This window comes from Ciona intestinalis, chromosome 9 (assembly GCF_000224145.3).
Source record: "Ciona intestinalis chromosome 9, KH, whole genome shotgun sequence".
NCBI lineage: Eukaryota > Metazoa > Chordata > Ascidiacea > Phlebobranchia > Cionidae > Ciona > Ciona intestinalis.
Window position 1 is genome coordinate 2,042,879 of NC_020174.2, and position 23,186 is coordinate 2,066,064.

The following is a 23,186-nucleotide window of genomic DNA, read 5'->3' on the forward strand; positions in this document are numbered from 1 at the left end:
GCCTACTGTATAGTAACAGCAGTTTTGATGCAAGCACTAAGGCTATACCCTATACCACGGCGCCAATGTAAGTTCGTGGTTTGTTGATCAAACAAGATAAATAATTTAACAACGCGTCACATGTAGAATAATTTCCTACCTTTAAATATAGGAGCTATCTTCCATATGGCAACTGGACCCAAAGCTCCAAACTGCCCGAAAGACAGTTCAAGGAAAAACAGAGGGATTCCACAAATTAATAAAAAGATGAGGTATGGAATGAGAAATGCTCCTGCGAAAAATAATAAATGTTTACAATAATGTGTAGAGAATTCACAGCAATTAAAAGGGAACCCTGCTATGGTATGGTGTGATAAGATGAAACATGTTTTGAAAATCTTTTCGTCCAATTTGGTCGTAAACAAAGAAAATTTACAGAATTATAGTCCTATATGACTTAATAGAGCGTGGTTACTTGTTCAAAACACGATCAGAAAATGTGGGATTTTGGTGCTAAGGTATTCCATCTAACCCCATAGTACTATTTTTAAAAATCGTTTAATACGGACGAACATATTCTTCAAGTTGTGATATAAAATATCTTTTGAAACTGTCGTTATAATAATTTATCTGTGAACCGCAATGATTTTACCTCCCCCATTCTTGTAGCAGAGATAAGGAAATCGCCATATGTTTCCCAGTCCTACCGCATAACCGATACAAGATAACATAAAATCAAGTTTCTTATCCCAGGTCTCTCGTTCGACTTCGCCCTGCAAATATATGTTTGGTATTGCCAGCTGCCGGAATAGGGTAGTACTTATGGCGTCAGTGGTAAAAGTGTAAATATGTCATTGATTATACACGTCAATGTGGTTACCTTAGCAGCAGGTTTCTTCTCATCTATCAGACTTGTTACGACAGGGTCGTCTGATAACTCCTGAAAATATTAGAGTTACGTAACATTTAATAATAGTAATCGAAGATTATTTCGAAAAGGTTATTCAGGTCAAAAAGATGATTGGGTCAAACAATTAAGTTATTTTGGACAGCTGCGTTTTGTATTGGGAGCGCGACTGTTCAGTAACGTGTTCGCACTCGTGGAGCGTGAAATATCGGGCCAAATTGAGATCACAGTAAATCATGAAACGTAATCTGCCGTACGTAGTTGACACGATTAAACTGCGACCTTCGGATTACTACAGTTGTCAACAAGTACCCGAGCCATAATAGCAGTGGAAAACTACAGACTTGTGCGTAATCACAAAAGGAAAGAGGAAAATCGATCGGGCGGATGCGCTACCACGAAACTGAAACACGTACATGGCTCGTTTAAAACGGTTGTAAACACATTTAGCAGTTAGGCGTATAGATTTTTCAAAATTAAATGTTTTTACATGATATCGTTACATAGGCCGTCGAAGTTTATAATGAAAACTGTTTATATATCGAATTTTGTAAGTAAATTATAATAAACATTGGAAAACTTACCGATTTCTTCATTTCTGTTGACATTTTCGTTGACGGAAGGTTCGGGGGTTGGGCGCTTGTTCAAACAAACTGTAGTAAACAAGTTGTTCCTCTCCAGACGATACTCTATTACGGGTATTGCTCGACCTCGCTCGACAGCGCAGTTTGCTTCGGAAACACGTGGTTGCCTTTTTCCTTCGATCGCCGGGCGGCTCCTTCTTCACATTTTGTTTTTCTCTTCCACATCAGGCCGAAGTCTCTTTCAGGATGAAATGCATTGATGACTCAGAATTACGTAACGGGCCACTGCTAGTTACATACCATAAATGTATATCAGTATTACACAATGTGTGTTACCAGTATTACACAATGTGTGTTATCCGTACTACATAATATATGTGAGCTAGTCACCGTTTTATTAACTGCTGCCATGCAACAGAATTACAAAACGCTTCGTTTACAGTCCACACTAAACAGAATGTAAAACTGAAATGTTATTACAGTATTTCTAATATTTAGTAAATTATTTAACATTCCTTATTGGCTCACTATTTATAAAATCGTTTTGTCTCATTAAACAAAAGGAAATGGTTTCACACAAATGTTGGTGTCTAAATTTTAACTGTATATTTGACTTCCTTATCACACGTGGTGTATCATGGCCTACTCAATGTATTGAGTAGGCCATGGGTGTATTCATACACTCCGTGTCCAAATGATATGAACCAATGGCGCCACTAAGCGGGAAATGCCGCTTTATTAATCCAAGACATAATATCAAGTTCAACAAACAGTCTAATTTACCAATTTGCGTGTTCACTACATATATAGTAGGGTAGAGGAAGATAAGACACTTTTCGTTTTATTTTCTCTTCTAATTTGGTAGTAAACGAAGTACGTTCAAAGAATTATAAAACCATATCGCGAGGATATTTCGGATATTTTGTGCCAAAGGTGTCCCATCTTCCCCCACCAAATGGAACGAGAAAACATAATGAATAGGTCCCAGTGTTCCACCACCGTACTGTATATACTTTTATTTGAAATACGTATTTATCACTTGGAAATGGGCAACACTGACATATTTATTGCACATAATACCGTGATAATTTCGATCGTGTAGGAATTTATCTTTAGTGGTTTCGTATAAACTGATAACCTGCGGGGTGATTGCCTTCTTGATAAACAACGGCGGAGGTTTAAATTGAATTTCACGGATCTTTATATTTGCACGCAAGCTGAAACTTGACAGACGTCAATCAGTATGCAGCGTATGCTTACATATGCTTAGAGACGAATATGAAAACCACTTATATTTATGAATTAAACATACCACTGAAAATGTACCTTTTTTTCAATGTTTTCATATTATCAATATTTTATCACACAGTATTATTAATATTTTATCGAATGCAGGCGGCAATTGGAAAACTGAACTCCTCACGATGTTCTGCAGCTGCATTGTTTATTTGCTATTTTGCATCGCTTCGTTAGCCGACCTTAAACAGCAGTGCGGGTTCAGCCAAGTCGAAATAACTAAAATAGTTGTGAAACTGAATATAACCCTGTTTTATACCTAAAAATAACTTTGCTAAAACCAGAAATATCTACAACGCTAAGCATATGGATATTCACCAATACTTTTCCTGGCTTTATATATGCATTTATTTATGCTATGTACCTATACATCATACATTATAGTTTTTAATGGTTACGTAACATTGCGAGCACAAAGTTGAAATTAAAGTGTTTCGATTTAAGTTTGTGACGTCATACAGGTCACGTGATGTCATCGATTAATAAAAACGCGAACTAAACACATTCTAAAAATATGTTATATGATTAACGTGTATTACTATGGGGTAGCTATAGTTATATAATTATGTATACTTATTTACTACAACAAATGAGACGTCCCACCTTACCCCGCCCTACTGTGTACAAAAAATAGGGAGGCGAATTTATAAAATAGCGTAAAGTGCCAGGAAGGTAACGTTGAAAAGATTTGCGCAATTTTGCTTCAGCGGAAGCTTTATTTGGTGGCGAACGGAATACGGTATGCAGTGTATGAAAGTATTCGATTTCGGTTTACCCAGCCATTTAATTTAACCAATAACCACAGATAAGGAATTTGTAATTAGATTTATAACCAAAATTACCACAGAACATGGCTACACACAAATCTAAATTATCACTGTGTGGTCTATGTTGCGAAATCTAGTCTGAAAAAATATATTCTCGCCTCGGGGCATTTTAAGAACTGCACGCGGAAAACTACCAGTACTCGTACATTTTAATTATTATTGCCGTGCAGAAGCATATCGTACTGCAGGCTATAGGATTGTAATACTAAAGCGGCACGCCAACAAAAAAATCAAAATTTGTATGTGGATAGAAATGCTCAAATGTGATCTAAAGGTACAACCAAAGTTTTAAAACGAAACGACCTCTGAAAAATCGTATGAAATCACACTGCTGGAAAAAAACGTGCTCCATATCCATCGGTTATGCCGTTATACAATGTAATAGATTGAGGTAGAATGGAACGTGTTTTCATTTTGTTTTCCCGTCTCATTTGGGAGTAAACAAAGAATATTTACAGAACTATTTAACCGCATTCTCACAACCCTAAAAAGGCGTTGTTAATTGTTAAAAACGATCAGTAAAACGGGATTCAGGTTCTTACGGTTTCCCATTTTACCCTACAGCACTATATAATAGTTTAGGGTTTGTTAATTTAAAACATTGGTATTATATCAAAGACCAATTTAATGTACCGGGTGCTTGCGCATATTTTCGGTATTACCTCACCGCCCTACCGTGAAAAGGGCAAAGGCGACAATCATTAATGCGCGCAAACCAGGATCGGAATTTTAAGTATCGGTAAGTGAACAAAGCATCGTAATCCTTAAACTATTTTAAAAATTCCTACGATTTCAAATTTTCGGTTTGTCACAAACTATGAAAAGCGTCGCCAGCCGAAAAAATGTATGTTTTGTCCTTTACCATATAATGTGTGGGTCGTTGAGAACGCTCTATATTAAGTAGAGTGGGGTGTGTTTTCATTCTCTTTGTCTGTCCCATTTGATGGTAAACATAGGATATTTACAGATGTATACAAGAGTATAACACCGTGACTCTAAAATAGCGTTGTAAATTGTTTAAAACACGATAAGAAAATATGAATTTTGGGTTATGACGATATCCCATTTTACCTCAAACGTAGTTATCTTACACGAAATCTTATGCCGTACAGAATGCTTCCATAATCGCCATATATAAGGTCGTTGTGATACATATATTTCAGCCCAGAGATGGAATATTACCTAAACCACATGAAAAAGTACCAAGTGATTATTACTTCATTCAATCCAATGTTAGAAATTTAAAAACTACGGTAAAATATGCCATGGAAAGTCATTCAAGTGTTAAATCCGCATTAAAATTAGCGTTCAATATAAAAGATCAATATGAACTAAACATTTAAGTCAATTTTACATTGCGATTATATCGTTCACGTTCACTCCTTTTAGTCACGGTAGCTTATATTAGCATCGTATCGGTAAAACCTTATTGTGGTGTAGTTAATGCTTCATTAAACGCCGTGGTTACTTCACATTTACAAGCTTATTGAACAAGGATCGAGTTTCGTAGCTGCTTAACGGTAGTTAGATAGCGAAATCATAACCGTAAACATAATATGTAGTTTATATATAATACTGTGGAGTAATATGGGATAACGTTGGCGCCTAAATCCCATATTTTTTGATCGTGTTATTAACAAAATACCAACGTTATTTTAGAGTTACACGGCTACGGTTATAAAATTCTGGGAACATTCTTTGTTTGCTGCCAAATGGGACAAGAAATCAGCACAAAAACATGTTCCATCCTATCCCACCCTACTATAGGACAGCCACTATGGTTATATATAGAAAAAAAAAGCGTCGGACATTTTTAAAGTCATTTATCGGTCTGACCGGTCTGGCCCTTTGTAGCTAAGATTTGTTGCTTGTATTTATGGTCGTTTAAAATATATCAATCTACCAAATAGAACAATGACCATCAAGACTCCGCGCCATTCACACACTGGGTGCTTTTATGGAGAAGACTGAAATTTATATCTCTTGTTTAAGTGCACTGTAAGGCAGTTTACCATCGTAAACCGTTAAGTTGGTACAATTATTAAATCAGTAGGCACAGTAGGGTGCCGTAATGTTTTGTATTGCTGTAATTCAAGTAAACCCCAAGGAATAGTCGCTAGACTGTCTAAATTTTAATCAAATTATTTTAGTGCTGTACACACACGCGCGTCGTGGTAGATAGATAGGTATATATGATATAGCAAATAATTGCTTTATAGATATGGATGTTTTGACGCCTTATTATATACGGTGTCTTAAGTCCGAAACCAGTTTTGTGTACGTATATATGAAAGAATGATTTTTTGTCTCATCAATCACGATAATCGGAAAAGTGTATAGTAGTGCGGGAAAGACAATTTTTCATCCTATTTTCTCATCCGATCTAGTACTAAAGAAAGAACATTCAAAGAATTAAAAAAACGAGTCCTCACGACGCTTATGGGCGGTTGTTAATTGTTTAAAACATGATCGGGATATTTGAACATTATATGCTAAGGTGTCTCGTCTTCCCCCACCCTACTATATATAAACGAAATGGCGGCTTGTAACGGTAAAACGACAGTTGGTATGGCACGCTTATTGATAAAACAGAGTCGTTGTCACGCTTACAGATGCCCCAGGCATGATTGGACAACAGCACACAACGGACGATTTATCATTAACACCATTTACTCCTGATTGGTAAAAATCTGGGTCACTAAGACGTACGTATCCTTCGATTGAATGCGATTTTTAACGTTTTACTCGTAAGTACAATAACATTCAAGCTTTACTATGCCATGTTTCCGGCCAACGGCAAAAGCGTTTTACAATATTTGGCCAGGGGTAAGAGGCTATAAGGCGTTAGACACACCTAAGCTAATGGTTTTGGTGGGGAAAGATGGGAAACCTTTTCATTTAAATTTTTGTCCCATTTGGTAGTAAATGAAAAATTTCGAAGAACTATAAAACCGTATCTACACGACTCAAATAGACTGTTGTTAATTCTTAAAAAACGACATTTGAAAATTGTCGTATCTTACCCCACAGTACTATATAAAAAAAGACCGACTTCGGGCTTGTATTAACCCGGTGAGCTTGTGGCAATAAACTTAGTAACAGCTTTACGAAATCCGTTTCCGTTTACAAGTAACCAACGTGAACAGACCAAACCACCGGCGCCGCTGGCACAAAGTGGTTAGCACACCTGCCGCTAAGCTATAGAGTTGTAAGAATCGTTGCTCGTAACCATGTATAGACACTTAACTACAGTTGCTTGAACCGAGTGTTGCCTTATGGGTTTAAATTGTTAGCCATGTATTAGAACTTCAAAAAATAGTTACCTATTAAAACATACGTGTTAACTCGTTATATTGGACTCCTTACTTCCCGACTTCAAACTACAGTGTTTAACTGTAATAATGGTTCCCCGATGATTGTTACAATATTTGCTAAACGTAATTTGCAACGTTTTTGGACGGACCAATATTAGCGTTACTTTTTAGTCCAACGGCTTGCTTGCTCTCTAGCGCCACCTAGATACATCACACAACTAAAACCATTGTCCAGAGTCTATATACTCTAGAGTATAGACTGCAGTAGACTCTAGTCTAGAATGAATGTAAATTGTTTTTTCTCGCGTGGCGAGGCATCCACAGTCGTTATAAAACGAGTGTTTTGTTTCATACACCCCATATGTAACTTTGTGGGTAACTGTTTTAAAATATTTTTTTAAATGCATGCCTGGAAATTTACCCAATCCAAGGAATTGCTGTTAAGTGTCTTGCCCAAGGACACATACGCCAAGATTGGTTGCCGCATCGAGTTTTGAATCCTTAAAATCTGGTCTTGAGGCAGCCGCCCAAATTACATTGTCACGGCGTCGTAGACACAAAATGTGTCAAATTCAACAACCCATAATCCAAACAGTGCTCAATGAACTGTGTAGCAAATTAGGGACAAATCCATTGTGTGGCAGGCAGCTTAAAAAGTTTGTCTGGATATTTTCAGCAATATCGTTTGCACGCATTTTCGTCTAAAATAAACTTTTTGCAGATTTGCGTCGATTTTGCGCTAGTTAAATAAAGACTGTATCATAACAACAGGACATTTTCAAATTATGGTGTCGGTAATTAGGTCCACGAAGTTTAACCTCGCTCATAACAAATAAATAAACAATCTGTAATAAAAAACGCAGTTTTGGGAACATGGGTATTGTGATGCTGCGTGACATTTAAAATTATAGATTACAAAATGTTTCAAAACTTAAGGAAACCGAACGATTCAATGCGTTGAACTGTTCACCAATACCCATAATATCAGAGTATAGTACAGTGTCAGTGGGTATAGCGGGCCGGCCTCTAACCCAGAAGTTACTGGTCCAAAGATTATAGGCTATCTTAAACTGTAGGTTATTCAGAAACCTAATCAGAATGACATAAAACTCATATTCCACAACACGCCTACGCAGTAATACACACACGCCTACGCAGTAACTCGTAAGCGAGCACAAGGTAGATAAAATATGAGATATTCGTATTATATCAACTGTAGTTTCCCGCCATGCGAGGATTAAAAAAGTTACATTTAACGACGCGACAAAAGTTAACATAGCAAATGAGCTATGATATAGAGTTAGACCACACCGAGATATACAAGTTATCACAAGGTCTTTTTATATATAGTAAGGTGGGGAGGATAGAACACTTTTTCATTCTATTTCCTCGTCCCATTTGGTAGAAAACAAAGCACATTTAAAGAATTATAAAACAGTATCTTCACGACTTTCATGGACCGTTGTTTAAAACACGATCAGGATATTTGGATACTATGTGCTGAAGGCATCCCGTCTTCCCCACCCTAATATACATCTGTTATAACCCCAAAACGACAAATACAAAATCGTATCACAGATATCAGTACTTCTACTAATCTACTGGGACATAGGTGGTAATTTTCACCAATGAAAAGAAAGTAGCTTCACTATGGAAACCCCCGCACCATTATGATGTAATACCGGTGTTTATTTTAACGGGCAAAATTACCTCAAGCGTTTTCCAAGGGTGCATTTCTCCTTTCATGGTGCCTAACTTCGGACTTTTACGACCTAAAATAATACGACATATTGTTATCCACGTAAATAAATGTATTTGATTGAAAAGTTATGCTTGATATGCTAAGGTTTATAATAAAAAGCTATATGGAAATGCAACAATGTTTTGTGCAGAGACTTTGCATAAAGTCAGGTTATGATTTTAAAACGCTCAAAAGTCGCTTTAGCTATTACATCACTGAATATGGTTTTAGTTTTAAACCAAAAAGTTTGGGATAAAAACCGTCTCATTTAAACATGTGGACTGTCATGTTTGTATATGATCAGAAACATTTTAGGCATCTAGGTTATAAAGTAGAGTGGGGGAAGATGGGACACCTTTAACACATAATATCCAAACATCCTAATTGTATTTTAAACAATTAACATTGGTCTATGGGAGTCGTGAGGATACGGTTTTATATTTCTTTGAATATTCTTTGTTTACTACTTAATGGAACGAGAAAATAAAGATAAAAGGTGTCCCATCTTTCCCCACTCTACTCTATATACAACTTCGTTTGGTTGCTCATAAAAAACTTTTACGTGCTAAATTCAGGTAAAATTGAGTACAATATGTTAATGGTCACTGAAAATAATTGAAATTGGGTGTAACTTTCAGTCCAGCAGTCCTACATTTGTTTTGAAGTAAACCTATTGTAAGTTATAGCCGCGTTAAAAGATGGCTGACATTTTGGCGCGCACGTAGCACGGTCCGTCGCGCCTCAACTGTTTCATTGTGTTGTGTACCTCAACGACAACGTCGATGTACCTTATGGTGAAAAACATTAGCAACAGAAACTTGAGAGACTTAATATCGTTAGCTGGGTATAGGGTAACTTGTACGATGGTGTAAATTACTTGGATATGTTTAGGAAAGAAACTCTAGTAGTCTAGTAACTGCTGGAAAGTGTTTGAATTGAAAGTCGAAACTCGGTGACGTAAGTTGGGAATTTCCCAAAGATATGAGAATGGTCTCTCCTTTTATAAGTACATGGTGCAAGCAAGCAGCAATACCTGTATTAGCATAGTAGCGTCTAGGCTGGATATCGTATATCGAAAGTTGGGAATCAACGAATTAAATTTTACTGTTGGAAAATGGGGTGTACATTTATTACATACGATTTTCCGCCTACGTTTTAGCTTTAAATCAACACAGACGAAGTTGTTTACCAAGCGTAGCGAGGCAATTGCGAGACATACTTTGCCCAAAACTTCCGCAATGGAGCTGTATTGAAGGTCGCACTATTTTTGGGACAAGTTTGGTGTCATTGCGTTTGATTGAATCTTTATTTAAGTTGTTTTAAAACATTTTCTTGTGCTGTATATGTTTGTTCAATAGAACGTCAGGTTAGGATACACAGATAGTTCGCTAATCATTCACATACAGTATGTTTAGTGATAACAGTTTGAAGGCTCTACTTGAGTATGCCAGTTGCAGTTTGTTCGGTTTATTTGCATTGTAGCTTTTTGCAGCTATTTAATTCCTCTGTTTTTTAAGTGAATAAGAAATATTTAGAATATTTGCATTGCAGTTTTTGCAGCTTTTGTTTTGTAAGTTATTTTAGTAAATTTATGACCCAATGATATATTAGTTGTATAATTTGTATTTTTGCAGGTTGCGAGTGAAGGGTCCCAAAATGTGAATGCTATGAGCTTCATACGTTTTCAGTAAACTTATGAACCATTAGTATAATAGGGCAGGGAAAGACGGGACACGTTAATAACATATGAACGGATTATACTGATTGTGTTTTAAACAATTAACAACAGTCTATGGAAGTCGTGAAGATACAGTTTTATAATTCATTAAATGTTCTTTGTTTAATACCAAATGAGAGGAGAAAATAAAATGAAAGGGTGTCCCATCTTTCCCTACCCTACATATTCACAGTCTTTACCACTATCCCTATATACATCTATTAAAAATCTATATAAGCAAATACAAAAAATAGGATAAGAAAATAAAAAAGGTGTCCCATCTTTTCCACTCTACTATACATTAGTATATAACTTTTATCTCTACTGGTTATGTGCAGGGTCACAAAATGTAAAGTATAAGAGTAGGGTTGAGTGACCAATACTCTTATTAAGTGTTGGTTGTTGTTATGAGAAAAACAAAAAATGACATTTTCATCTGCGCAAGTTTTTCTATGTCTTGGTTTACAATTACTTTTTCATGAAACAATATCAGCTTCTCCTACAAAACATTGTAGCAACAAAGGAAATGTGCAAAGGTAAATATACATGTTAATATGTATTATATACAATATATATGTTATGTGTGGAAAATAAATACTAAATTATTGGGGGGAGGAAATACATGTTACTACGCTTGCATGTCAATAGTTTGAGTCTTTGCAAACTTGTCATGTTTTGGAAGAACATTAGCAGAGCAATGACTCTCATTATAACACGGGTGTTCTGTTTCATACACCTTAGTTGGACAACCCATAACATACCACTGGGTTTTAGCAATTGTTACTAAGTTTCTTGCCCAATGACACAAACACCCACTAATGGTAGCAGCGTCAAGCCTCAAACCCATTGCCTTTGGTCTACAGAAAAACATGATACCACTCAGGCACTGAAATAAAAAGATACAGGCACTGAATACTCGGGCACTGAAAAACATACAATCTAATTGAAATTATTTCCTTAGATGCCATTATCAATATTTGTCGAGAATACTAAGGTGTGACGGCCGTTCACGTAACTCCTTGCCTTCTCCCACTGAGCTACAAGGCCCAGCCCCACCCAGCACTGCCTTATCAATATACATCAACTCAAGTTGCTTGCAAGAAATTGACTCAGGTTGGTGTATGCTTATTTGTTCATAAATCATGGGTCTCAAATATTGGGACCCATTATTTCGATTTAGCTATTTAAATGTGTTTTGAGCTAAAACTGTTTTGAACTTTTAATAAATTCAGATTAAAGTTTTATATAGTTGGTATTGGTGATAATTTCATGTGGTATTTGGAACACTAGAATTTTTTGATTCTTGGCTCAAGAGTATATTTGAACTCTTAAAGAACTCTTAAAATATATACAATTAAAATTTAAATGATTATTCTTATTTCTTGATGTTTACTTTTCGTCTTTGAGATTTCTTAAACAAATTTGCCAATAGCCTTATACCTAAAATAAGCAATATAAGCTAAAGGTCTGTCATTTATTTGCACATGTACTTAGTGTAAGGCAATCAAAATCATACTAATATTGTTAGGAACAAATCCTTTAAAATATTTGTCTTTTCGGTTTAACTGCTTTAACAATTCAAATTCTATTCTGTTTTAGGTCAACTGCGGCAATACACCCATGCAAAGCAATTAAACTATGATGATAACATGATACAAACTATTCCCAAGTCATGCTTCAGTCATTTACATCTAGAAGAACTTATATTATCACGGAATTCAATTTCAACCATTAATAGTGCTTTTAATGGTAATACCTATATTTTATACCTAATTCTAGGTTATTTTATTGGGAGGGTTACTGTAATAATACATATTATTAGTCAGAATGTTGTTTGTAAAATGGTCAAATTGTGTACACTTTCCACGCCTGTTTTGCTTACAAAAAAGTTAATTAAGTAATAAAAGCGAATAATTTAATTCTTTTACTTTTGGTTATATAAAGTTTTGTTTTAGATTTGTTTGCTAAAATGTTTAAAACTCTATGATATGAATAAGCTTTTGTTTAAAAACATCAATCTTTTCTTTCCATCACTACAAACTAAGTAACTATGCTTTCAAAGGATTTGACTGGTTTCATGTTACACACATGATAGGGCTCCCTTTCACAAACACATAGACAAGTGTGTTTATGGTTTAATTTTACAAAGTCTTTTGCCCACTATTGTTATTTTTGTTGTTGTATATTGTAATTTATGACATTTTAACAATAATTTGTATTTCCTTAAGGGTTATCTCATTTGAAGACATTACACTTGAATGGGAACCAGTTACAGGAAATACTTGATGACCATTTTTCTGAATTACTCAGTTTAACTAGCCTTGATTTGAGTGACAACATGTTAACCTACGTGCACAGAAATGCTTTCGAAGGTCTAACGTCTTTGACCAGTCTTGATCTAAGCAACAATCGACTTACTAAGTTTGAACCTGGACATTTAAGCGGCCTAGTGAACTTAAAGTAAGTTTTTTTCACACCAACAATTACAACATGACAAATATACTTAACAGTGAATCAAAATGTCTTTATCACGGCCAAAATGGGTCCCTGTTTAATTTTCTTGGGGGGGGGCTGCTTACTACAATGATTTAACTTTAATACAGTGATTAAAATGTAAAAAAATGCATCATTTGTATATGCGTCACATATGCTTACAAAGACTGTTTAAAAAGGGGTTTGAAAATTATGTAAACACAGCTTTGCTGTTAATTTTTTCCTAATTCTTGGATTGCCACAAATAAAAGAACTGACCTACTACAACAATCTTTTTTGTCAGTTTAACAATTAGTTTTGTAAAAATTCATCTATATACAATTTAAATGTGACTATGTATAACATTTACAACTACATGAAGAGTAATTGTTAACATTACAGCTTTGCAGTTAGTACATTTACTGGTTAATAGCATATGTACCAGGTATCATATTCTATGAATGTAAACAAACTTTACATTTACCTTCATGTTTCAGTAAGTTGCGTTTAAGAAGTAATCACTTACAAAGCCTTGATAGCCACTTGTTGGTGTCATCTCCACATTTGGAAGTTGTTGACCTCAGTTTTAACAGACTTCAATGTTTACCTGCCAACCTGTTTGATAACCAAAGGTTTGTTTATTTTTTTCTTGGTCCGCAAACCTCCTTGATTAAGTTGTTTACTTTGTTGCAGTGACCTGAAATCAGTTCTACTCATGTCAAACCAACTTCGTACTCCACATCCAGATTGGTTTCGAAGTATCGTTGCAAATGGGAGGATGCCGGATGTAAATTTAATGCAAAACAACAAATGGTTGTGTGATTGCCATTCAATAAGTTACAGAGTATGTAATTTTGTTAAATATTGGCTAGAAATGCACAGTTTACAGATTAAGATTATGTAATTATATTTACCTATTATTTATTGTGCTTATCATATATAAGAGAATTGGTACATACTTTTACATAGCTATGAAAAATATAATCCAAACTTTTTGTATGTAAAACGAATATATGCATAGAATAATGGAATACCTTATTATAGTGTTCTAACTTTTCAGAATTTTCTTTTGAATGAAATAACCGAGCACGAAGATCAATGGATTGATAAATTGGATGTTAGGTGCTTTCAACCTGCAACGAATGAAGGAAAATATCTAAGTGATGTAAAACACTTTGGAAGCAACTGTCCTTATCCATTAGAACCATTGGAATGTGAACAGCAAGAGTCTTCAACAAGAACAACAACAACAAATGTTCCAAGGCCAACAACAACAACAACAACAACAAAATCAACAACAACAGAAAAATCAACAACAATTAAAGCAAAGATAAATTCTAGGAGCCAAGTTACAACAACAATTACTCTTCCTGTCAATACTCCATTGGTGTTAAACCTAGGTGCAGATCTACCAACCAAGGAAGATAAGAGTCCATTGATGATTATCATTATTTCTTTAGTCGCAGTTTTATGTTTTGCTATTTTAGGAATGGCTGTTTACTGTATGAGACGCAAATGGAAAAAAGAGAAGTTGGTGAAAAAGCAAAATAATAATCGTATGACCAACAAAGATGATGAAGCAGGACAAAATTTGTACGAAGAGCCAGAGATAAAAATGGATGATCAAACAATCGACAATCAAACTGGACCAAAGCTTCTTTATTCTGCATCAAGTTTAAGCTTAAATGAAATTGAGCCACAGTTGTACCAAGCCGGTGAAATTCCTAATCCTACAAACCGTAAATACCGTAAACGTACAGACAGCGGTTTTGAAGAGGAAAAATTACCTTCCCAAGCGCTTGAAACTGAAGAGCGAATTAGCCACACATCATATTATGATGGAAGAAGCGTTTTAGATGGGCTAGATCCGCTCGAAGAAGCATAATGCTCACATTATTAACTAAAACGTGTATATGCTTTTCATTCGAAATATACCATATGGTAAACATGATGATCAAGCTTTCTTTATTATGTGCACTAAAAACAAGTGGATTAAATAAGTTCAATATTTATGCATTTTTATAGTAAATAATTCATATATAAGTCACTGTAACAACCTTTTGAGGATGAAATGCGATTTCTAAAAATGTACCCAACTCGCTTTGTAAACTATACACTTACACTAGCACCTCTTACTTTTTTATTTGCTTTCATAAAATGAATGCTTAACACGCTAACTGTTTTAACTACGCATTCCAAATAACTCGCATTGCATGTATAATCACGTGTGTAAATACCGTGTAAAAGTTCAAACTAAATGAATAAACACGCAAGTAGTAACTTGAGTTTTGCTTGACATAGAACAAATCGCCAGGAGGTTTAGAAATTACGTCATCAGGTACTTCCCCGGATGCTTATCTTTTAATTCGCTGGTTGTAACTTCTACCCAACGCTGAAATATAAAGCAAGTTTACATGCAATTTTTTACATGGTTTGAATTGAAATATGTACGTTCATGACCATGTAACATTTCATGTGTAATGGTCCAACATCTAGAGTGCTCGTCTCAAAACCAAGAAATATCACATAGCCTAAGCTGCTACCATTGTGGGCGCATTTGAAAGAAACTTATCACTCTGATATAAAATATACAGTAGGGTGGGGGAGATGGGACACCTTTTTATACTACTTTCTCGTCCCATTTGGTTGCAGACAAATAAAAAAACAAATAATTATAAAACCACATCCTCACGACTCCCACAGAACGTTGTTGATTGTATAAACACGATCAGAATATTTTGATATTGTGTGCTAAATGTGTCCGACCCTAACGCACAGTAGGCTACCATATAACAGTGATATGACATATAAAACATGCTAACTCTAGTATGTGTCCATAGTATATGTATGTACTACCTCATAAAGTGTCCCCTTCGCCACTACAAAATATCGATAAGCAGCATAAAGTGGAATCCATATCATAGAAGACATTGCTATAAGCCAACACACTACAACTGCCCAGGCAGGATATACATAGGTCTTGTCATACGTTAGCGGCTTGTAATAGACCAGGCTGGTAACAAACAAAACCTGAAAGATAAAATATTTTAACATCACTTCATACTTGTGGTTATAGGACCAAGAAAAATTGTGTTGAAATAATATAGTAGGGTGGGGGAAGATGGGACACTATTGAAACATAATATCCAAAACGGCCTGTATAGGAGTTGTGAGGACACGGTTTTATAATTCTTTAATTGTTCTTTCTTTGCTACCAAATGGGACAAGAAAATATAATGAATAGGTGTCCCATCTCCCCCCACCCTACTATACCTAATAGCAGCAGTTTTTATATTCTGTTGTTTAAACCGTCTTAAACCGTAACGCACTGCGACTTTTAATTGTTTTAAATTATAATTGATTTAATGGCATTGTGGCTAATAATTGTTCTGTGTAAAATTAATCACGCACTGGTTCACTTACGCACGATTGCGTATAGTTTATAATGGTACAACCACATAAATTCCACTTTTGTTTTATTATCACACAACATTACATAATCGGATTCTCCATTCCGGCTCGGGGTATCTTCTATGTTTTGTTCTATACGGGTGAGGTTCTGGCGAGGCGTGTCGGGAATCGTGAAATTTAAGCCACTACAATACCACAATACCCACAGCATAGGTAAAGTACAGAACCGGTGCTCGGTTTTCGTAACATTTTAGCTATACTTGAGTGATACAATGAAACTTATTCATCATGCGTGGCGGAGCAAAGTCGTATAACACGGGTGCTCTATTTCATACACTTTGTGCTCGCTTTCGAGCTATACCACGTATGTAACTTAATAGAGATAATTACTTACCATGCTTGAAAGTGGAGTAAATAGAGTCCAGCACCATTTAAACCAAGGAACCCTTGGTCTAAAACCAATCATGTCACAAACAATGTTCCAATACTTGTTTATACCATGTATCCATGCCACAGCAACACATTGGCATGCTGCCAAGAACAAGAGAGACCAACCGGCGGACGAGTAATTATCAAATATGTTAAGTACGTACACACCCCCCTGGGGAAATTAAGGGTTATATTTTGGTATACATAACATAATGTTATACTGATATGTCAGGTCTAGATTTAATACACATTCATCATTATACACTAATGTATAATTGGCGTTGGGGAAGATGGTACACTTTTTAGTCTATATTTTCTCGTCACATTTGGTAGTAAAAAAGAAAAAAAACATTTAAATAAATATAAAACCGTATCCCCACGACTTCCATAAACGGTTGTTAATTGTTTCTAACACGACCAGGGTATTTGGATATTCTGTGCTAAGAGTGTTGTGTTTTCATTTTAGCTTATCGTCCATCCCACAGTAATAAAGAACATTTTCAAACATTATATAATTGTAGCTTATAAGAGCGTTGTTAATTATTGAAAACACGTTTAGGAATAATGGGAAATTATGTGCTAAAGGTAACCTATCTTGACCCACGCAGTAATATAGATTTGCATATTAGCTACTTTTACAATGTAGGCTACAAACTCGCTAGACAAATATTAAAACACTGTACTTTTCAGTCAGTCGTTCTGTAGTTTAAACATTGCGGACTAATTCAGTTATACCTTACGTCATGAAACCATGAAACATACAATATTCTCTTACGTTGGTAACCATTGAGAGACCAATTAGAAATTGGGTGAAGCACAAAAATGCCAAGAAAATCTCTTTGCTGTGTCTTTTTTTGAACCAATGCGGTCTATAATCCACAAACGCTGCCATCAAAGTTTCAAGACCTACAAACTATATAGTCATGAGTGTTACCCATTATATTCCAAACCGTCATGCAAGTTACATAGGCCTACATCATAAACAGAGTGCTAAAGGACACAGATTGTAAAACCCTAGTTCTTAGTATGGGTTAACAAAATAAAGAGTATGGCAGAGCTACAAAATTCTACAAAGTTACACACGTGGTAACTCGTAAGCGGTCACGAGGTGTATGAAACAGAACACCCATATTATAACGATTGTCGTGTTAATTTTCCCGCCACTCGAGGATAAAGCAAGTTACATTTACCCACACAGCTACACATACATGGATTTCGTAATCGGTTTCGAGGTGTATGAAATGGAACAACCACATTATAACGACTGCTGTATGTTTCCCCGCCTCTCGGGGATAATAAGATACATTTATGAATGCATTAATTCAATTATTCCTTAATTTATTAGTTAAGCATTGGCAAAATATACCTCACTATCCATGCCTAACATAAACAGCATCAAGAAGAACAAGCACCCCCAGAATTGTGGTAACGGCATTAGTGTCAGTGCTTTTGGGTAAGCGATAAATGCTAGACCTGGTCCAGATTCGGCCACATGCTTGATATCAATACCCTGTCATGGTAAATATTAATGCAGTATCAGAGATTTGGTAATTAATATATACCTGTTCTTGAGCCATGAAGCCGAGCACTGAAAATATAGCGAAGCCGGATACGAAACTAATTCCGCTGTTTAAAACTGACAGCACAATGCAGTCCCTTTATAATAATGTAGATTTAATAATGATAACTTTTGTTTGTATCTTGATGGCACTAGTGATCGAAGATAAAAATGAGATGAAACGAAAAAAAAAACAGAATAGTGGGTGGGGTCGATGGGACAAATTTTCTTAAGAAACAAAGAACATTCAAAGAACTATAAAACTGTTTCCCCAAGACTCCCCTAGACCGCTGTTATTTGTTCAAAACACGGTTAGGATAATTGAATATTATGTGCTAAAGGTGTCCCATCTTCCACTACCCTACTATACATATAGCGACAAAATGACAGTCGTAAAACACACTTCCAATAAAAACATATTTACTTTTAGTTAGAATGTAAAACCAATAGGGGCAATGAAGGATTGTGCTTACCTGTAGCTGTTATAACGATAAGAATTGTAGCTTCCCATTGTAATCATCATACCTTTACATAGCGCATATGAGAAAAATACTTGTGCAGCTGCATCTAACCAAACCTGAGAAATACATGTTATTGTTAGTATATTAAATGGTAAAGATAAGTCACGTACAAAGGTATAGATGGCCAAGACTACAGTATAACTAAACGGTAATTAACAAAGTAATTAAATGTATGGTATTGTGGAGTAAGATAAATAACTAATTGTGTTTTTTTGCAGATAACGACGCTATTTTGGAGCCGTGAGGCTATGGTTATATAATTCCGTAAATATTTTTTGTTTACTGCCAAACGGGACGATAAAACAGAAAAAAACGTGAACCGTCTTACCCTAATATAAACTAAGCTGTTAGTAGGCTATGGTAAGATGGGACATGGTATCATTCTCTTTTTCCGTCTCATTTAGTAGTAAACAAACAATGTTTACAGAATTATAAACCGTAGCCGCAGTGTTAATCATTCAAACCACGGTCAGAAGGCATAGTATTTAGATGCTAACCGTGTCCCATCTTACCCCACATTACTGCATTTTCTTAATAACCACTCACTTGAGCGTCCTTTAACCGTTCAAGATCAGGTCTTAAATAAAATAGAATTCCATGACCAGCACCTTGTAATGTTACGCCTCTTATAAGAAGAATAAGCAACATAATAAGTGGGAATGTGGCGGTGAAATATACGACCTATTTAAAAATAACAAGATACATATGAATGAATGAATGAATAAATGAATGAATGAATGAATGAATGAATTCATGAATGAATTCATTCATTCAAGATACATATATTTCATATTAATTTAAATATACGTTTTATACTTCCTCAAAGACACATTCTGTCAGAATGGTAGTGACATTCTTTGATTGCGGTTGCGCTCACGCCATTGCGACACAATAAACTACAAATACCTTGCTAGTCCAAGCGATTCCTTTCCAGATACAAAAGTAAAGAACCACCCACGTAAGTATCAGACACAAAACCAATTCCCAACGTAGTGTCCCAATATCAGATATTCCTTCTGATTTTCCTAATATCCCTCTCCTGTATAAAACAGTATTTAAGTAGTGCAAGGTAGTCTAACACATCACGCATAATTTACTCCCAGTATTCCCTGACGGAGGATATTTTTCCGCTCAAGTTCCCGAAAGTGAAATTTGAATTGTTTCGGCCAAACGCAAAACATTGCTCAGTATTCCACGAATTCCCGCATGTGGACCATGGAAGTTCAGCGGACATGGATGCGAAGAAATATCGCAGAGCCCAAGCCAGTATCACGGCATAGTAAACGTTAAAGTAGTAATTGATAATATTCACAGCAAGGCTGAGTCCTGATGTATATGTAAAAGAGGGAGGGTTAAGTGGAACGTGCTTAACATCTCTTTTCTCGTCTCATTTTGTATTTAATAAAGAATATTTACATGATTATATAACTGGACCTGCAGGACTGTAAAACAGCGCTGATGTTATTCGGTAAAAACACAATTGGGAAATGTGGGATTTAGGTTCTAATAGTAACCCAACTGAACCAATAGTTGTATAGCACTACACAGCCGATTATGAATGGTCCTAAACAAACATAAATTGTCAGGTTTCTATACCTTTGAATAACGGCACGATTTCATAGGCAAGAGAACTTCCCTTGTTAGTGTATTGCCCCAGCGTCACTTCGAGAAAAAATACCGGCAGAGCACCAACAGCCACGAAAATAATGTACGGGATGAGAAAAGCACCTGAAAGTATATGAATGTAACTAATTTTATTTTCTTGTTAACGGTAGTTGGTATAACATGAACGCATGTTTAATTTTATCTCTGCTGTCACAGTAAGCGAGGTTCGGAAAAGTTCACACAAGCCTAAAGAGGGAAAGTAAAGGAAAAGCGTCAGTCGATACAACCAATGAATAAAACAAAAGTACAAAACCTGTTCGATAAAAGCGTGTCCATTTCACCATAACATGCGTGTTTTGTTTCAAACACCTCGAACCTGTTTACAAGTTACCACATTTGTAACTTTAACTTTGTGAGTGTTTGTTTGTTTTTTCTTTAAACCTGATATCCGTCAGTTACAATGCCGGCGCTTAATCTGAGACACGTCGCCGGACGAATAGAATTAGCAAGGACGTTGGTAAGGACAGTTACGTAACAATTTTACCTCCACCATTTTTGTAACATAAATATGGAAATCTCCAAACGTTTCCAAGCCCCACAAAACCACCAGCGATAGAAAATCCAAAGTCGATGTTTTTCTTCCATTTTTCCCTTGGTTGGGTTGGTACTGCCGCTTCTCTGCTGATATATACATGACTTGTTTTTAATGTAAAAGATTAATGCAAAAACACATCCTACATCATCTTATTTTCTGTCATCTCTTTCAATATGTTTCCAATGTAATTCGGTTCTGTTACAAAATAAGAATTTACTGACCAACATTTCAAACTGCGCGCAATTTTTAAAATATGTCGTAACATTGACAAACCTGGTATCTTTTTACAAAACTTTTATCGGACGCGTACATCGGTTATACTGTTAAGTTGTTATGAATGACTCTGACCATGTACGCGCACACTATAGCATAAACCCTTGGGATTTGATGTTAAATTATGCTCATACTTTACTAAGATGAATGTCAAAATCCAAAGGCAGACAATTGTTAATTCTAATTGTTCTGTAACATTGACTGCAGATAGCTGTTTGGGAAGTAAGTCTTTGCCATTAAGCTATTTACGACTGTCTTTGTTTCAGCATAGATTTAAGTGTACAGTTTATCCAAATTTTAACTCAATGCATAAAAATTGAATGTCAAAGTCCCCTTTATGGCAACTATTACATATGGCTCAACTGTTGTATGACTATGAGCATCTCGTCTGTTCCTGCGACCAAGAAAAAAGTAGTGTTCTGCGTACTGAAGCATTTTCCTGGGTTTAAATATATTTTTCTGACTTAGTTTTTGCGCACGTTCTTGCTATAAAGCCCCCTTTTCGGTCAGACCTAAAAATCAGAATTGTTTAAGTTATAAAGTGATAATAAAACCCCTATAAGCATTGCGGGAACCATAGGTCGTAGGCTGTGCGTGTTTAATAGACGTTTGGATGTGTATTGCATATAACTTTGTTATAAAGCATATTTTTAATACACTATAGGCCTAACTACTCCAAACACTGAGTAGCACATAATTGATCAAAAGGCACAGTTAAAGCATGGAATGTACAGCGATAAAAGCAAGCTTATAAAAAACCCACGAGTTCAAATGTGAGCAACACGCTTCAGTGACACTTATGTCAGCAGGAACGAATTCGTAAATTCGTAAATTTGCCACAAGCTAATTATACATTTCATAAAATGATGTTTAAATAAGTGCTTCGGTCTTCAAATTAAGGCAAATTTAAATGTTATGTGCATAGTAAACCAATAAAATTACGATAACGGTAAAGTGTAAATATTGTCACGATTTGCATATTCGACTTTTACACATTGTCTGTAATTCGGTTGGCTTATACATAGGAGACATCCTCATAAACGTTGTGGTCGTCACCACTTAAAATGCTTCTTTGATCCTGTGTTTCACGTATCATATTTCCTGGTGTGTTACTCCAAAACTGCTGTGGAACTAAGCTGTCTTCGTCCCACGCCACAAAACCACTGTCGCATTTACTTCGTTGTATGTTGTTGCGTTGTGGTATTACACATACATCCTTAACTTTAGTCTGATTAATGCTATTTGTTCTTGAGTCTCTCATTGGAGAACGATTTCGATTATTTACATCTACAATATTCTCATTGTTAAGGGTAGGCTGTTTTTCTACTGTAACCTCTTTAAACTTTGCCATACAGCAATAAACAGCTACCCCTGCAACTACCATTAAAACAATACATACAGACCCCATTACAATACTAATAATCATGAATTGATTTTCTTGAGGTTCTGCAACTTGATTTGAAAGCTTTGGAACACCAGCGGATGTTTCTAAATGTTGAAAAGTTGTTGTTGTTGTTGTTTTTGTTGTTGTCCGCGTTAGAACATTTGTTGTTCTTGTAGAAGACTGTTGCTGTTCACATTCCAATGATTCTAATGGATAAAGACAGCTTCCAAAGTGTTTTACATCACTTAGATACTTTCCTTTATTCGTTGCAGGTTGAAAGCACCTAACATCCAATTTATCAATCCATTGATCTTTGTCTTTAAGAAAATCCTGCAAAGTGGTGACATAATAAATATGATACATTATTATTCAATGCATATATTCTATTTATATACAAGTATGGAGTACTTCCATCATTGCTACATAAAAGTACATACTAATTTTCTTATATAATATTAGCCAAATAAATAACAGGTAAATACGACAGGTGCCATGGCATAGTGGTTAGCGCGCCTGCATGTAACCCATAGGTGGGTTCAAGGCTCGTCGCTGCTACCATTGTGAGTGTATGTG

At 35.6% G+C, this 23,186-nt stretch overlaps 4 protein-coding genes and 1 long non-coding RNA gene across 6 annotated transcripts in view; 1 reads left to right on the plus strand and 4 right to left on the minus strand.

Moving 5' to 3' along the window:
• LOC100178745 (sodium- and chloride-dependent GABA transporter 1) overlaps positions 1–1,670 on the minus strand; it is a 10,836-nt gene extending 9,166 nt beyond the window's left edge. Inside the window, exons 1-4 of the mRNA XM_009861288.3 lie at positions 1,471–1,670; positions 860–919; positions 632–752; positions 140–271 (exon numbers count right to left, since the gene is read on the minus strand). Of these exons, the coding sequence (XP_009859590.1) occupies positions 140–271; positions 632–752; positions 860–919; positions 1,471–1,494 (337 nt within the window). The 5' untranslated portion in view covers positions 1,495–1,670. The remainder of the gene's footprint in view (positions 1–139; positions 272–631; positions 753–859; positions 920–1,470) is intronic.
• Positions 1,671–2,381: 711 nt separating this feature from the next.
• Positions 2,382–13,468, minus strand: LOC113474486. Its single transcript, XR_003396144.1, has 4 exons — positions 13,322–13,468; positions 8,618–8,679; positions 4,665–4,775; positions 2,382–2,693 (listed from the first exon to the last, which is right to left on the minus strand). It is a non-coding gene; the product is annotated as an uncharacterized LOC113474486 (long non-coding RNA).
• On the plus strand, positions 10,678–15,117 carry LOC100185946 (leucine-rich repeat transmembrane neuronal protein 2). The gene is made up of 7 exons (XM_002120158.4): positions 10,678–10,901; positions 11,327–11,478; positions 11,965–12,114; positions 12,594–12,825; positions 13,335–13,469; positions 13,531–13,681; positions 13,898–15,117. The coding sequence occupies exons 1-7, from the start codon at positions 10,789–10,791 to the stop codon at positions 14,720–14,722; spliced, it is 1,758 nt and encodes a 585-aa protein (XP_002120194.1). The 5' UTR covers positions 10,678–10,788; the 3' UTR covers positions 14,723–15,117.
• LOC100178874 (sodium- and chloride-dependent taurine transporter-like) lies at positions 15,003–21,733 on the minus strand. 2 transcript variants are annotated; one of them, XM_026835797.1, is made up of 14 exons: positions 21,230–21,733; positions 21,100–21,151; positions 20,906–21,042; positions 20,353–20,484; positions 19,854–20,082; positions 19,663–19,795; positions 19,303–19,437; positions 18,709–18,812; positions 18,240–18,333; positions 18,044–18,187; positions 17,453–17,590; positions 16,643–16,849; positions 15,694–15,867; positions 15,003–15,229 (listed from the first exon to the last, which is right to left on the minus strand). In XM_026835797.1, exons 2-14 carry the CDS (start codon positions 21,117–21,119, stop codon positions 15,164–15,166), a joined length of 1,713 nt encoding a protein of 570 aa, XP_026691598.1. In that variant the 5' UTR covers positions 21,120–21,151; positions 21,230–21,733; the 3' UTR covers positions 15,003–15,163. The 2 variants fall into 2 exon arrangements, with proteins under 2 accessions (XP_026691598.1, XP_004226498.2); XM_004226450.4 differs by having other exon boundaries at positions 21,100–21,733.
• Positions 21,734–21,826: 93 nt separating this feature from the next.
• Positions 21,827–23,186, minus strand: part of LOC100181234 (leucine-rich repeat and transmembrane domain-containing protein 2-like) — a 5,298-nt gene continuing 3,938 nt past the window's right edge. Inside the window, exon 7 of the mRNA XM_002119385.5 lies at positions 21,827–22,943. Coding sequence (XP_002119421.3) covers positions 22,245–22,943 — 699 coding nt within the window. The 3' untranslated portion in view covers positions 21,827–22,244. The remainder of the gene's footprint in view (positions 22,944–23,186) is intronic.